Source organism: Podarcis bocagei, assembly GCF_964188305.1.
Source record: "Podarcis bocagei genome assembly, chromosome: 10".
Lineage (NCBI taxonomy): Eukaryota > Metazoa > Chordata > Lepidosauria > Squamata > Lacertidae > Podarcis > Podarcis bocagei.
The window spans coordinates 45817597-45830323 of record NC_138135.1 but is presented as its reverse complement, the minus strand read 5'-3'; the positions used below and the strand labels follow the sequence as shown (position 1 = coordinate 45830323).

The 12727-nt window shown below is 39.4% G+C and overlaps 1 protein-coding gene across 11 annotated transcripts in view; it reads right to left on the bottom strand.

Moving 5' to 3' along the window:
• The window catches only part of OSBPL8 (oxysterol binding protein like 8), a 73016-nt gene that overhangs the window by 12322 nt on the left and 47967 nt on the right, over nt 1-12727 (bottom strand). For all 11 annotated transcript variants that reach the window (XM_081211219.1, XM_081211223.1, XM_081211222.1 and 8 more), the window contains 9 exons: nt 11757-11960; nt 9807-9891; nt 8849-9017; nt 6366-6591; nt 5250-5434; nt 4080-4161; nt 2670-2768; nt 562-658; nt 197-295 (listed from right to left, as the gene is read on the bottom strand). In XM_081211219.1, the coding sequence (XP_081067345.1) occupies nt 197-295; nt 562-658; nt 2670-2768; nt 4080-4161; nt 5250-5434; nt 6366-6591; nt 8849-9017; nt 9807-9891; nt 11757-11960 (1246 nt within the window). The remainder of the gene's footprint in view (nt 1-196; nt 296-561; nt 659-2669; nt 2769-4079; nt 4162-5249; nt 5435-6365; nt 6592-8848; nt 9018-9806; nt 9892-11756; nt 11961-12727) is intronic.

Sequence of the window (12727 nt, the reverse complement as noted above, 5' to 3'; positions counted from 1 at the left end):
CTGAGTCATGGTTATGAGGAAACGAAGAAACAGTAGTCATTTCTTCTCCAGTTTCTTCACTTAATCACACCCCCATACAAGTCGGCCCAGACTTTGTCTCATTCTCAAACTATCTGTGCTTGCCAGAAGGCAGGGAAAGCACTTGTAACAAGAATGGATAGTAAGTAGGTTGGATTGGCCAAACTGGTATTTTTACCTTTACAATGTGCATATGGCATGGTCATTACATATTCCTCTCCTCTGTTTAGGAACAGCAGTCGTCCTTCACCATCCAGAATGGCAGATAATGAATTTCCTGAAAGAAAATAAAATGTTAAGATTCAAAGAAGCACATCCGGAGAACGTACAGAAGATTTACAAGACTAAATAGTGTCCTCACAGAAAATTCTGTAGACTAATATTAATTTAAAAGAACTATGGCACTCTTTTTTGTGGAGAGAAAGCTATTTCAATTCATTTTTATCACTGCATTCATCAAATTCTTATTATTTAACACACTTTCATCATTAAAAAATAGGCACATTTTTGTAGACACTGAAAACAAGTAACACAAGATCTTACCGTAAAATTTGGATTTGGCCAAGATATTACCACTAAGGCAAAATCCATCCTTTCGATTGCTTACATAGAAGGCAGATATTGGAGGATGATGAGATACCTGTTGAAAGCAACATAATTCAATATAAGGTGAGTTGCTGTGAAAATCTGTGGCAACAAAGGATGCAGAAGAATTATAATTTGGAATCCTAATCACTAGGCAAGTGGATGTAATTCACCAAATACAGTGGTGCCCCGCAAGACGAATGCCTCGCAAGACGGAAAACTCGCTAGACGAAAGAGTTTTCCGTTTTGGAGGTGCTTCGCAAAACGAATCTCCTATGGGGTTGCTTCGCAAGACGAAAATGTCTTGCGAGTTTCTGCGGGTTTTTTCCCCTTTCCCCCCCTTTTTCTAAGCTGCTAAGCCGCTTATCAGCTGATCCGATAAGCCGATAAGCCGCTAATAGTGCTAATCCGCCAATGGGCTTGCTTCGCAAGACGAAAAAACCGCTAGTCGAAGAGAATCACAGAACGGATTCTTTTCGTCTTGCGAGGCACCACTGTATGTAGCTACACACCAAGTATTATTGAAGATACTTGTGCAAAAACATGACATCAACATAATTAAACTAACGAACTAACCAGAAACCTGCAGTAGTTATGACTGCTGATAACTGGCTTATTGTTAAAGAGAAAGTAATAGTTACAAGTGAGTCAAACTGAGATACACATGCACATACCTCACTATTGCATTTCAGGCACCAGTTTTACTACTAGACAGAGCCACCATCTTTTCTTAACCATTACTTATTATTTTGCCCTTAAATTAGCATTCCACTCAGAGTAGAGTTTCTCTGTTGTGGAGAACCCATCAAACTTGAGATACTCAAACATATATCCGAAAAGAATATTTACACATGGGCTAGAAAATTTGAGAACTGTAACATGTTATTCTTAATTAAGGTGGGAAGTACAAACAAGTCATATCCAAATATAGAGAACAATTCTCAAACTTCATTAGTCAGTTCTCAAATGAGTTGATTATGCATGTCCTGCATATAGACACATTATCACCACAACGCTTGCCTTCAGATTATCAAACTTTGTGAAACAAATTTACGGGTCTCGAAGCATCACCTAGCGTATCAGAAAGAAGCTCAAATTTTGTTAGAATTCCCAGCTGCATGACTGCAGTAATGGGATTTTTGTCTTTCACATGACGGTATATGTTTTGACTCCACAAAGTGGGAAGTGACGGAGACAGGATGTTTGTGTTACTGTGTTCCGTGAAGTGGGACTATTGTCCTTTGTTCTTTTTCTCTTTGCTGTCTGATGCCAGAGAGAGAGGGAGCCATGTTGCAGTGCTCCGTGTGTGTTTATATGTAAATAAAGTAGATTAGCCGAAATGCTGAGTTGCTGAGGTCTTTCATGCGCATGATGTGCAAACTCTGTGGACCCCTAAGTGTGCGGGTTGGCATCGGTCGCTGTGATGTTCGGGCAAAAGAAAGCTTTTGAAGCTCACGAACGATCAACCAGGAGGGTAGGAACATGCCAGTCGGGCATGTGTCTCTGCCAGGGTCCTACTTGAGTGTAGGCTGAACTCCTGACAAGTCCTCAACAAAGACTTGGGATGACGTTGGCTGAGAGATTCCTGCTGACATTTGAAGGAGATATCCACAGTGTCACATGGAGTATTTTGGAATCAATGTCTATGGAATGGAATGGAATGTGTCTAATCTCTGCAGTTAAGATTCTTTTGGAAAATATGTTTGATGTATATCCCAAGTCTAATGGGTCTTCCTCCATAAAAATTGCAGTCCTGTAACCTTTGTATGAAAGATTTATATGATCTGAAGAGAAACCAGTCACTTGTCCTTTTGGTGTTTCCTTCAACATAGGAAAGAGCCCTAGGCCTAAGATAATAAGAACCGCAATCTAACTGATATCCCTAAAACAGGAAAGGAAAGAATGAAAAATAAAACATGCTAAAATAGAAGTGTTATGGTTCTATTATGCCAAGCTCTCCTCTGGTCATCTTCATATATTTGATGACACTGTAAATAAAAACAAAACTTGAAGAAATGCTGGTAGTTATAAAAAAACACACGTATTTGTTACATCTTTGGTAATACCTGTTCAGCTATATAGTAAGTCTTGCTATTTGTTATTGGATGAACCCACAAGCAACGGAAGGTCTCACCGAGGATAGGGTTGTAGGGTTTTTTAAGTCCCTGAAAAGAGAGACAATTTTTGCTAAGAAAATACATTCCAACTGAAAAAAGAAGGGCCTAATAGTTTTCAATTTGTAAGTATTTAAAGGAAAGCCCTACGGTGACATTCTCTCTCAGGATAAGCTATGGTAAATTTCATATTTGTAGGGCATATAGAGGCACAGCAACTATGGAAATGTATTTCTGTGATTCACATTACATTTTATTAAACCAGTCCAGTAGTCAAATCACTAGACAACATTGCCTGCCAACTTTGCACTGTAGTACCACAGTGCTCACATCCAAAGCAGAAGAGGCAGCACTGTGTGTTTATTTGACCACATACTAGTTCAGTATTTAACTGACTACCTTTTTAATCCACGTTTCCTCCAAGGAGCTCGAAGTGTTGTGCATGGTTCTCCCTCTCCCCATATTATTATCACAACATCCCTGTGAGGTAGGTTAGGCTGAGACACTGTGGCTGGCCCAAGGTCGCCAGTGAGCTTCATGGCTGAGTGGGGCTTTGAATCCTGGTCTCCCATGTCTCAGTTCAACACTATGCCACGCCAACTCTCCATATGGCATGTCTTTCACAGGGACCTTTGCCATAGCTGCTATTTGGTGTCTGAGGAGTCAGTCAACCAGACACAGAGATGACTGATTACAAGTGTTTAGGGAGAAAAAATAATGTGCAAAAAGTATGCCTTTCTTAACACAGAGGACTATATGTATTGATTACTGTGTATTAGTTGTGCTAGCAGAATGATTTGCGCAGGAGGATAGAAAACCAGGATGGTTCTCGCAGGTAGCTGTGCAACAGACTGCTGAAGCCCTGATACTTTCTGATGTACAACTTGCTGCACAACAAGCTTCTGCTAACACAACTATTGTGCTAGATTTTACACTGCACAACCATTATTCTCACCCTTAAGCTCCCACAAGAGCTGTCACTATTTTGGGGCTGAGGGTAAAACTGATCTATGGCCCACCCTCCAGAAGCTACATGGTATAGTGAGCATGGTCATGGCCCAAAGTGTTCATGGTCACAGAAGACCTTTATAATTAAATTAATTTTTTAATTCAAGAAGGTGAAGAGTGGCAGAAAGGGGCCCTCTTTAACCCACCCTGCCAGCCACAGATATAACCAACAAACACCATGATTAAAGCCACCACCCTACCATCCTACAGGCTTATTATACTAGTATCCAGAAATAGTCTACATGAGTATATAGGCAAATTTTGATCTGCACCAAAGTGTATGGGGTGGGGGCAAGGAAAAAGAGTGAAAGGGGAAGGGATTTGCTACCACAAAAAGTGTTCGGAAAGTGTTACCTTTGGCTTTTTGTAGAATCCTGACAAATACCATTTCACAACTTGTTTCATACGATTGTAAGCATTCTCTTCAAGGGCAGCTCTAGAAAACAAGATTTGTTAAGCAAATCTAAGTACTTTTTTGGACACAGTCTTTATTTTAATTAAAGAACAATGTACAATAAAATTTCAAAACTATTAACATGTGGATAGAGTAAAAAGCAGATCTTGTCTACACAATAAAGAGCAGTGTACAAAAGTGTGAATAAGAACTAATTCAAATACAAGATGGAAATACAATTTAAAGCCAGTAAATATATATAACAAGGCAGAAGACAAACAAAACAAGTTAAAACTCAAAAAAAATCTTGTGTACAAACTAGAAATAATAACAACGCTAAAATGCCTGAGCAAATAAGAAAGCCTTCTCACAACACTGAAAAATTTGCTATGTGAAGTCCTTTAGAAAGAAATTCTAAAGTCGAGGCAAAGTCTAAAGCATAAAAGGCCCTCTGCGGGTAGTGCTGTGGGTAAAACCTCAGTGCCTAGGACTTGCCGATCGTATGGTCGGCGGTTTGATTCCCCGCAGCGGGGTGAGCTCCCGTCGTTCGGCCCCAGCTCCTGCTCACCTAGCAGTTCGAAAGCACTCTTAAGTGCAAGTAGATAAATAGGTACCGCTTTATAGCGGGAAGGTAAACGGCGTTTTCGTGTGCTGCGCTGGTGCTGGCTCGCCAGAGCAGCTTCGTCACGCTGGCCACGTGACCCGAAAGTGTCTTCGGACGGCGCCGGCTCAGGGCCTCTAGAGCGAGATGAGCATGCAACCCCAGAGTCGGACATGACTGGCCCGTACGGGCAGGGGTACCTTTACCTTTTTACCTTGTAAAAACCATAACAAACCCCTAACTAAAGGCAGTACTTGGATCAGCACCTTTCTTGGTGCTCTCAAGACCTGGACAGGTTGGTGTGGGTACAGACACTCCTTCAGGTACATGAATCCCAAGGTACTTAGGACTTTAAAGGTAAGCCCCACAAAAGAAGGGAAAATTCCAGGGGCTAGAAGTATGACTTATTGCAGGCCTGACATGTTTTACAACTTATTCAGAAAGCAATGTTAAAAAATGCTTCTGAAAACAAAATACTGAGTGGATACATCCAGTTAGTTTTTATTGTAGAGGAATGAAATCTACTCACTCAGATAAGAAGTCTGCATGATAGTAGTAATCAGAGAGTTTATCCAAGAAAGAACGTGTTTCCAAAATAAACGTGGGCAGCACCACCTTGGAGAGGTCCATTCCTGGGCGTACTTGTTTTAGTAATGTCCATATCAAGCTTTTGTTCTCTTCTGATACTGTTTCTGTTTGGGAAGCTTCTCCTGCCTTCAACAACAACAAAGCAGAATAGAACATAAACATGATACTAATTGAAAGAGCACATTTGCAGAAGGTATTTGGTTTCAGTCACCGTGATTCAAAATTGCCAATGCCTTCTCTATGACGCGGGACGAATTCATATTTATTTTGCATTGGTCAGAGCCCGTGTTTGTCCATAAACTTGCTTCACCCACCCATCAAAAATACATAATGCTCCAAAGAACAACTTAAGAGAAAGCACTCCAATTGACTCAAGTCTGGGCAATTTATCCCTAAGCAGTTTTTTGTGTTTTTTTAATTAAAACCCGGAGCCTGCAACCCTGAATGAGCAAGGGCCAAAATATAACATGTGAAGCAATTCACATGCTGCACTTAGGAAACGTGAACTATTTTTTAAAAAAACACCAAATAGCTATTTATCAAACCAAGGCTAGATAACCTGCAACACACTACAACTTCCGACTCAACCATGAGATTCAAAATTTCTGTTTCACCTTGATTAATGCCCTTGGGCATGTCCTTGCTGCTCTTATCAGTTGTCAATCTAGAATAATCTCTGTTTACCTTTGGGTCGGTTCAGGTGACTGTCTGGCTCTTAGCGTTTCGATTTGTCAAGTTATTTCTAAATCTGCATCAACTTTAGCCAACCATAGTCCCTTGGCCAAATCCTACCAGTTTCTTTTGCTTTTTATGGTGGCCTCTTATGCTTATATATGCTTTAAAAATTAACCTACCAAAGCAATTAATCTACCAGTGGTCTGAAAACTGACCTACAGCTAGAGGGACATAAGACAAGAAAGTGTGTGATAAAAAGGCAAAGGAAACCATTTTGCAATTCAAATATTGCCAGAATGACTGCCTTTCCAAGGTACAATTTTAGTTTCAAAATATTAAAACCTAAACATTACTACTGCATAAAACCCCTTTTTTTTTTAACCTCTCCAAGCTCTTCATGAACTTCTTCCAAATACGTTGTTTCCTTGATATGATCAGGTTCAGGGTCAATGTACGAGTCATCCTGCCGCTCAGATGTGTCAGTGTCACTTTCTCCCAAGCCATCATTATCCGATTCATCGCGATCATGATCATTTTCCCTATCTGATTTATCAGAATACAAATCTGGATCTTTGAAGTGATGCCTTTCGATTTCACTATCATTTAGCCTTAAAAAAGAAGAGATAGGTTTCAGTCCTGGGGCTTTCCTTTATACAATTTAGCAACTCAACTCAGCTTATGGCTTTTGAGTGGTCAGTTCAGTAAACATTAGGTACGATAAAGTCAAATTTAAGCACTTTTCAGTCTCAATGGAAAAATTAAAAGCACATTTAAATGAATGGGACACAGGAACACTTAAATTTGACTGGGATCTATCCCAAGTTTTAATTTATGCAACATCAATTCCTAAACTTTTTCATATGGTTTTACCTCTGTTTATACTATAGCATCATTACTTTATCACTAACCAAGTAACTATGCATATAAAAAGAACTGCAATTACTACAGCTTAGACTGCAATTGTATGTTTTTGCTTAGGTTTTATAGCAGACCTTACCCCATAGACTCAGAGAAACAATCCACACTTTCCATTTTAGCTGTTTAAAATACATTTACATTTATACTCATACATAGGTAGTGATCAAATTAAGAATGTACTAAGCTTGCCAATTAAAATTGTAGATAACATTTTAGTATTAAAATATATAGCATTTCTTGCAAAATACATCAATATGAGTTAATACAGAAATGTTTGTACAGCTACAACACTGCAATTAAAGGAATCATTGCAATAATTTATCTTTGAATTGAGTGCTACAGTCACAGTGTGGGGTCTTTTAGCAGCTCAAGCCACTGTTAAGTACCAGCATTGTGACTCACAGCTAACTCAACCAATCACCGCCCTGTAGTTTGTTGCTCCTGCAGTTGTACTGAGTGACTGAAACATAACAAGTGAGCTGAAGAGGAGTAGTAGGTGTGTGGCAATAGTTTCTATTTGTAGCTGTTTCATAACTTCTGGCAAAACAATAGCAAACCAGTTCCATATCATAATGAATGTTTACTACAGGTGCAAACCCTATTCCAGAACTGGTGGTACTCAGCTATTTAAATGTCTTTGGGAGGGAGAAGATTACAGGCAGCTCCCCATTTATGCACATTCAATATGTGTCCAACTGTGTATGTGGAAGTGTATATGGAACTGTGTATATGGAAGTGACCAGGAAACGTCATAAAGACATCACTGAAATGTCACTAAAAAAGCAGGGCAGGGGGCAGAATGGGGTGTTTGCAGGCTTTTCCAATGGCTTTCAAATATACACAATTTCACCAACGTGTGTGATGCCTCGGTACGTAACCCCTGTGTAAACTGGGGGCTACCTGTATAGCCTCAAGGTATGATGGAAATGGCCAGGAAATTCTATTTCCCAGGTCCCCCTACAAGTCAGTTCTATATTGATAATTGGTTTTTTTTTGGGGGGGGGGTTAAGGAAATCATTATTGTGTTTGCAGGGAACAGCAAAAAAGAATTGTAACATTATTGAAGGGTGCAGGGCCGGAGGCAGCTTTTAAGTCATTCATTTCCCATCTACCTTGTCTACATGGACCCTCTAGCAGTGTTAGAAACTGAGATATGGAAGCACCTTAAACCTAGCTTATGGGCGCAACAACGGAATGTCTAGGCACATTTTTAAAAAATAAAAATACAAAGCTGAAAATGAATGAACTGCAGCTAAAATATTCTGTTCATTTTTTACATGGTCTTGTAACCTTCCCCTGCCCCTAATATTCTTAAGAGGGTCTCTTCTCCAGTCTTCAGAGGGTAGCTGGAAGTGGGGAGGCAGAAAAAGGTCCTCCTTTCTTTTCACTCTGCAGTGTTAATCCAAAATCTTAGGTGCAGTACTGCACCCAGAGGTCAGAAACTGCTTGAGCATTAATGAACTTCCCTGTCACAAAATGTGCCCAGAACAATGGGAGTTTCGAACACTGCCCTCTAGCATAGGTCTTCACCAGCCTATGAGAAGACTATGAGGTGGATGGTGTAAAAGAAAAAGGGAAGGATGAAAACGTCTCTTCCCTCCATCTTATGTCCTTCCACAACCATAAACTAGCACATATAAGAACACAATTGCATCCTTAAGCATATCTGTACTCAACAGGTTAACATGTGAATATATAAAGAAACTAAAAAGTTACTTTTAGATACCATTATTTTCATACCATGTGCCTCTTGTGTGCTTATTTAAAAATTCTAGTGATATTTTCAGTAATTATAGCAAGCAGCAGGTTTGCCAAGACAGTGAAAAAAGTAACCAATAAAAGAAAACATTGGAAAACTATTTAAACGACAGTAAGAATTTAACCTTGGAACAGGCTTCATGACCCCCACCCCCACCACAATAAAGGTTATAAATCTGAACAACTTACGGGAAGCTTTCACTACTATGCACGTTGTTTGCACGTAGCAGACCATAGAAAGACACGTGTGCACCATCTGTTAAGGTCACTTCATGCTCTTTACCTTCTCTAATCATTGTGCGCTTGAGCAAACCTGAACACTTCAAAGCCAGCTCCAATGCATCCATCCAACACCTACCTAAAAATACATATTTTTGGTTAGTATAATACCCTATGTTATTGAGTTCACCATTTGAACAGTATGCTAGATCTGCATTTCATATGGATGTACCTTTAAAGCGCGGAACTAGGATTTTATATCTGACCTCTTAAGACCAGAAATGATTATCTGTGCTCTTTCAACACATAGCCAGATTCGAACCATATTTTTGGTTAAGTCTCATTTACTTCAATAGGACATGTTTTTATTCATGTATGCTTGGGACTGCAGCACCAGTAGCTTCTGATATACTGGTGTGGGAAAGGCACTGAACTTCGGTCTGTATCCAAAAAAGTCTTCCCCCGTTAGCACAAGGCGTTCCTCTCCCTCTTCTCTTTCTGCACACCCCCTCTCTCATCTGTTCTCAAGGTTCCCCTCCCCGCAAAAATACCCTATGGAGCAGAGGTGGGAGAAGAGGAAGTCTCACTGCACAGGTGGGGGAGTCTGAATATATAGCCACAGAATCAATGAGTCATGTACATTCGACCAGCTGTGCCTTATAAGTCTTATAAGGCCGAAGTCTTCTGCAGGGAAGCTGTACCTATATTGCACTGTCTTTGTATTACCAAACTCTGGTTTTCATATTTTTTAATCCACATTTATCCTACTGTGAATATTTTGAGAGAAAGAAATCTGGAGACAAAAAACATCTGGGCTACACATGGTGTTGCTGGTAAAAAAATATTTCCTGAAACTGTTCAATCACATTAGGATTTACTGTGTTACCCTTTGGAGAAAATGTTATTTACAGAATGTGCTTTTATTTACCATCTGATTCTGAAGCTGCTCGGATGATCAAGTAGCTGCTGGGTAATGGTTGTGTTATGGATCCAACCGCTTCACCTTTAGGACCCTTAAAATACAAACAATATAGATGGAATAGTTTTAGATTAATTTGAAGGCACAATTTTAATGAAATAGCTAGGATTCTCTGTCAATCAGCAAGTGCTATTGCAATAACTCTATGTGACCAATGGTCATACTTCACTGGAATCTGCTCTTCAGATTAATTTTAAAAATATCCCCTATTTTGTATCCCCCTCCTCTTAAAAGGTCTTTAGAACAAAAATTTCCAGGTGCTTCTCCCACTCACTCCTGTATTATTATTATTTTTTAAGAAAAAAAACATTGTAGAGGCCAAAATATTGGTGGCATTAAAAACATGAATTACTCATTCATGTTGGGGTGGGAAGCAAGAAAGAAATGACAGCAAGAATACATTTAAGTAGAACATGCAGCTGGCAAAGAAGAAAGGCACAGCCAACACCATCTGTACGCTTCCTTTCTTCAATCACTGTTGAGAAATTGGAAGGTAGCTCAGCTACAAGAAAAACGTCACACATTTCGGTCTGGAGAGTTGGAATGATCCTCATTTGAAGCTCACGGACTCCCAAATGTGTGTAGATAAACAAGAGGGGGTGGACAGAGGACGCTACAACTTAGTACATAAGAAGAGTCTGTGGATCAGGTCAATGGCCGTCTAATCTAGTATCCTATTCTCAAAGTGGTAATCCAGCTACCTGTGGGGAGCACACAGGCAGGACCCGAGCCCAAGATCACGCTGCCCCACCTGCGACTCCCAACAACTGCTGCGTCTGGCAGGGGAGGTGGAACACAGCCATCATGTAGCTATTGACAGCCTTCTCCTCAATTAATTAATTAATTAATTAATTAAATCTTCATTAAAAACCATCTAAATTGATGACCATCACTTCATCCTGTAGAAGCAAGTTCCATAGTTAATGATACGCTGTGTGAAGAAGTCAACCTTTCCTCATAAGGGAGCTGCCCCATCCAACTGCCCAGACATTTTGGTTGGGCTTACTGGTTAGTATCCAGAATATTCAGTAGCAGAGCCAAAAGGCATAGAAGTTATACTGCCTCATGTATCAAGAGATCCAAACATCATTAAGTGTAATTATGGATTCTCACAAGAGATCCATCCACAAATGGATTGGGCCCTTTTTGGTTGTCTTGGGGATGGAGGTACATGTAATTCAGGTGATGCCTTTGTTCCTAATATCCTGGGCTGATTTCTGCTGCTAACCCATTTTTAAGTGGACTCTAGGTGGGATATGGAGGCACTTTGTGCTCTCCAGGTACAATCTTCTATCCTCCTGTTGGATCCAATCTCTCTTATATAACCTCTTGGTAATCCCAGTAAGTTTACAATGTAATTTTAAGCAAAACAATACAAATATACATAAGACCAATAAAAAGTAACAAACATAATTCTCACAATACACAGGCTAAAATAGGAACTTAAAACAGCAAAATAAAAATGTGGCAATTTTTGATGTTTTAAAAGAGAATCTTCCCAATACGATTTTAAAGCACAAATCATTAAAAGGCCTGAGAGAATGAAAATATATTATCCTAATGCCTACAAGATAATAAAATAGGTACCATTAGGGATTCAGGAGCTGTTACACAGCATTACTGTGCACATTTTATATGGGCAAAGATTATGATTAGTGGCTGCTTTCACAATAAAGACCACACAGGATTATGCAAAAGGCCAATACTTCTCCAATGCAACCACACTACTCAGGGCTTTGGGATGTCAGAAAATCAAGCAAATTTAGCAAAGAGATAGCTGAGCTGACAACTGAAAGCACACTGAGATCATTAATATTTAACAGTGCAGATAGGTTTAATGTGTCATTGGTGTAATGTTCTATTCAACGCCACCTGCATTAAGAATACATATTCACTTACCTTAACAGCCCAGATGGATTGCTCCAAAGGATGGAAAAGTTTGAAACAAAATCCATCCTTTTTTGAAGGCCGCTCAATGAGTTCACAAGCGTTCAGGAGTACTGTTCCCACCCACTGGCCATTTTTGGGAGTTTTGTAAATAAGCAGTACTCCAGGTTTCAACACACACCAAAGTTTGGTCCAGCTTTTCAGTGTACCTCGAATCTTAACAGAAAAAAAGAGAGACTTTTAATTTTAAGTACATTTTAAGAACATTTCAGTCCCAATCCCTCCTGGCCAAGAAGTAAGACCCTTCTTACAATATACACAACCAGTTCAGAATTGCAAAAATGAAGAAGAGTTATTCAAATCTCACACAAATACTTATAGGCACAACACATCTTAATGTTTGTATACTGTTAATTGAGCATAACTAGTAAATCAAATTACCAAAGGATATCAACTGCACCATGCAGACAGTATTCCTTTAAAATGAAAACCAATTTACTATGTCAGAAGCTTTTACATATGTAAATAAATACAGAAACTTGGGATGATTCCCATGCCTGCAGAATATGTCTCAACAGACACCAGTAGAGCCTACCGGTTAGGGAATGTACTTGAAATATGAAATGCAAGTTCAAATCCCTAATCAGAAACGAAGATCACTTTGTAGCCTTGAACAAATCACACTCTCTCAACCTAATTTAACTTTCATGGGTTTGTGAGGATAAAACATTGCCTTTGAAAACAGCAGGATACAAATGTAATCAATCAATGAAAAAAAGTAGTATGTTAACAGCCCTTACACTTTAGCCAATACAGGAAAACAAGGTACAAACAACAAGTTCAGGTGGAATATTTTATTGATCAGCAGAAGTAATTTAATTCTCCTGTGACGTGCAAGAAACACACTGACATTAAGCAGCTTAGATTATTTGATACCCGTGCTACTTTTACGTCCTCTTCCTGGAGCTATTCATATCATCATT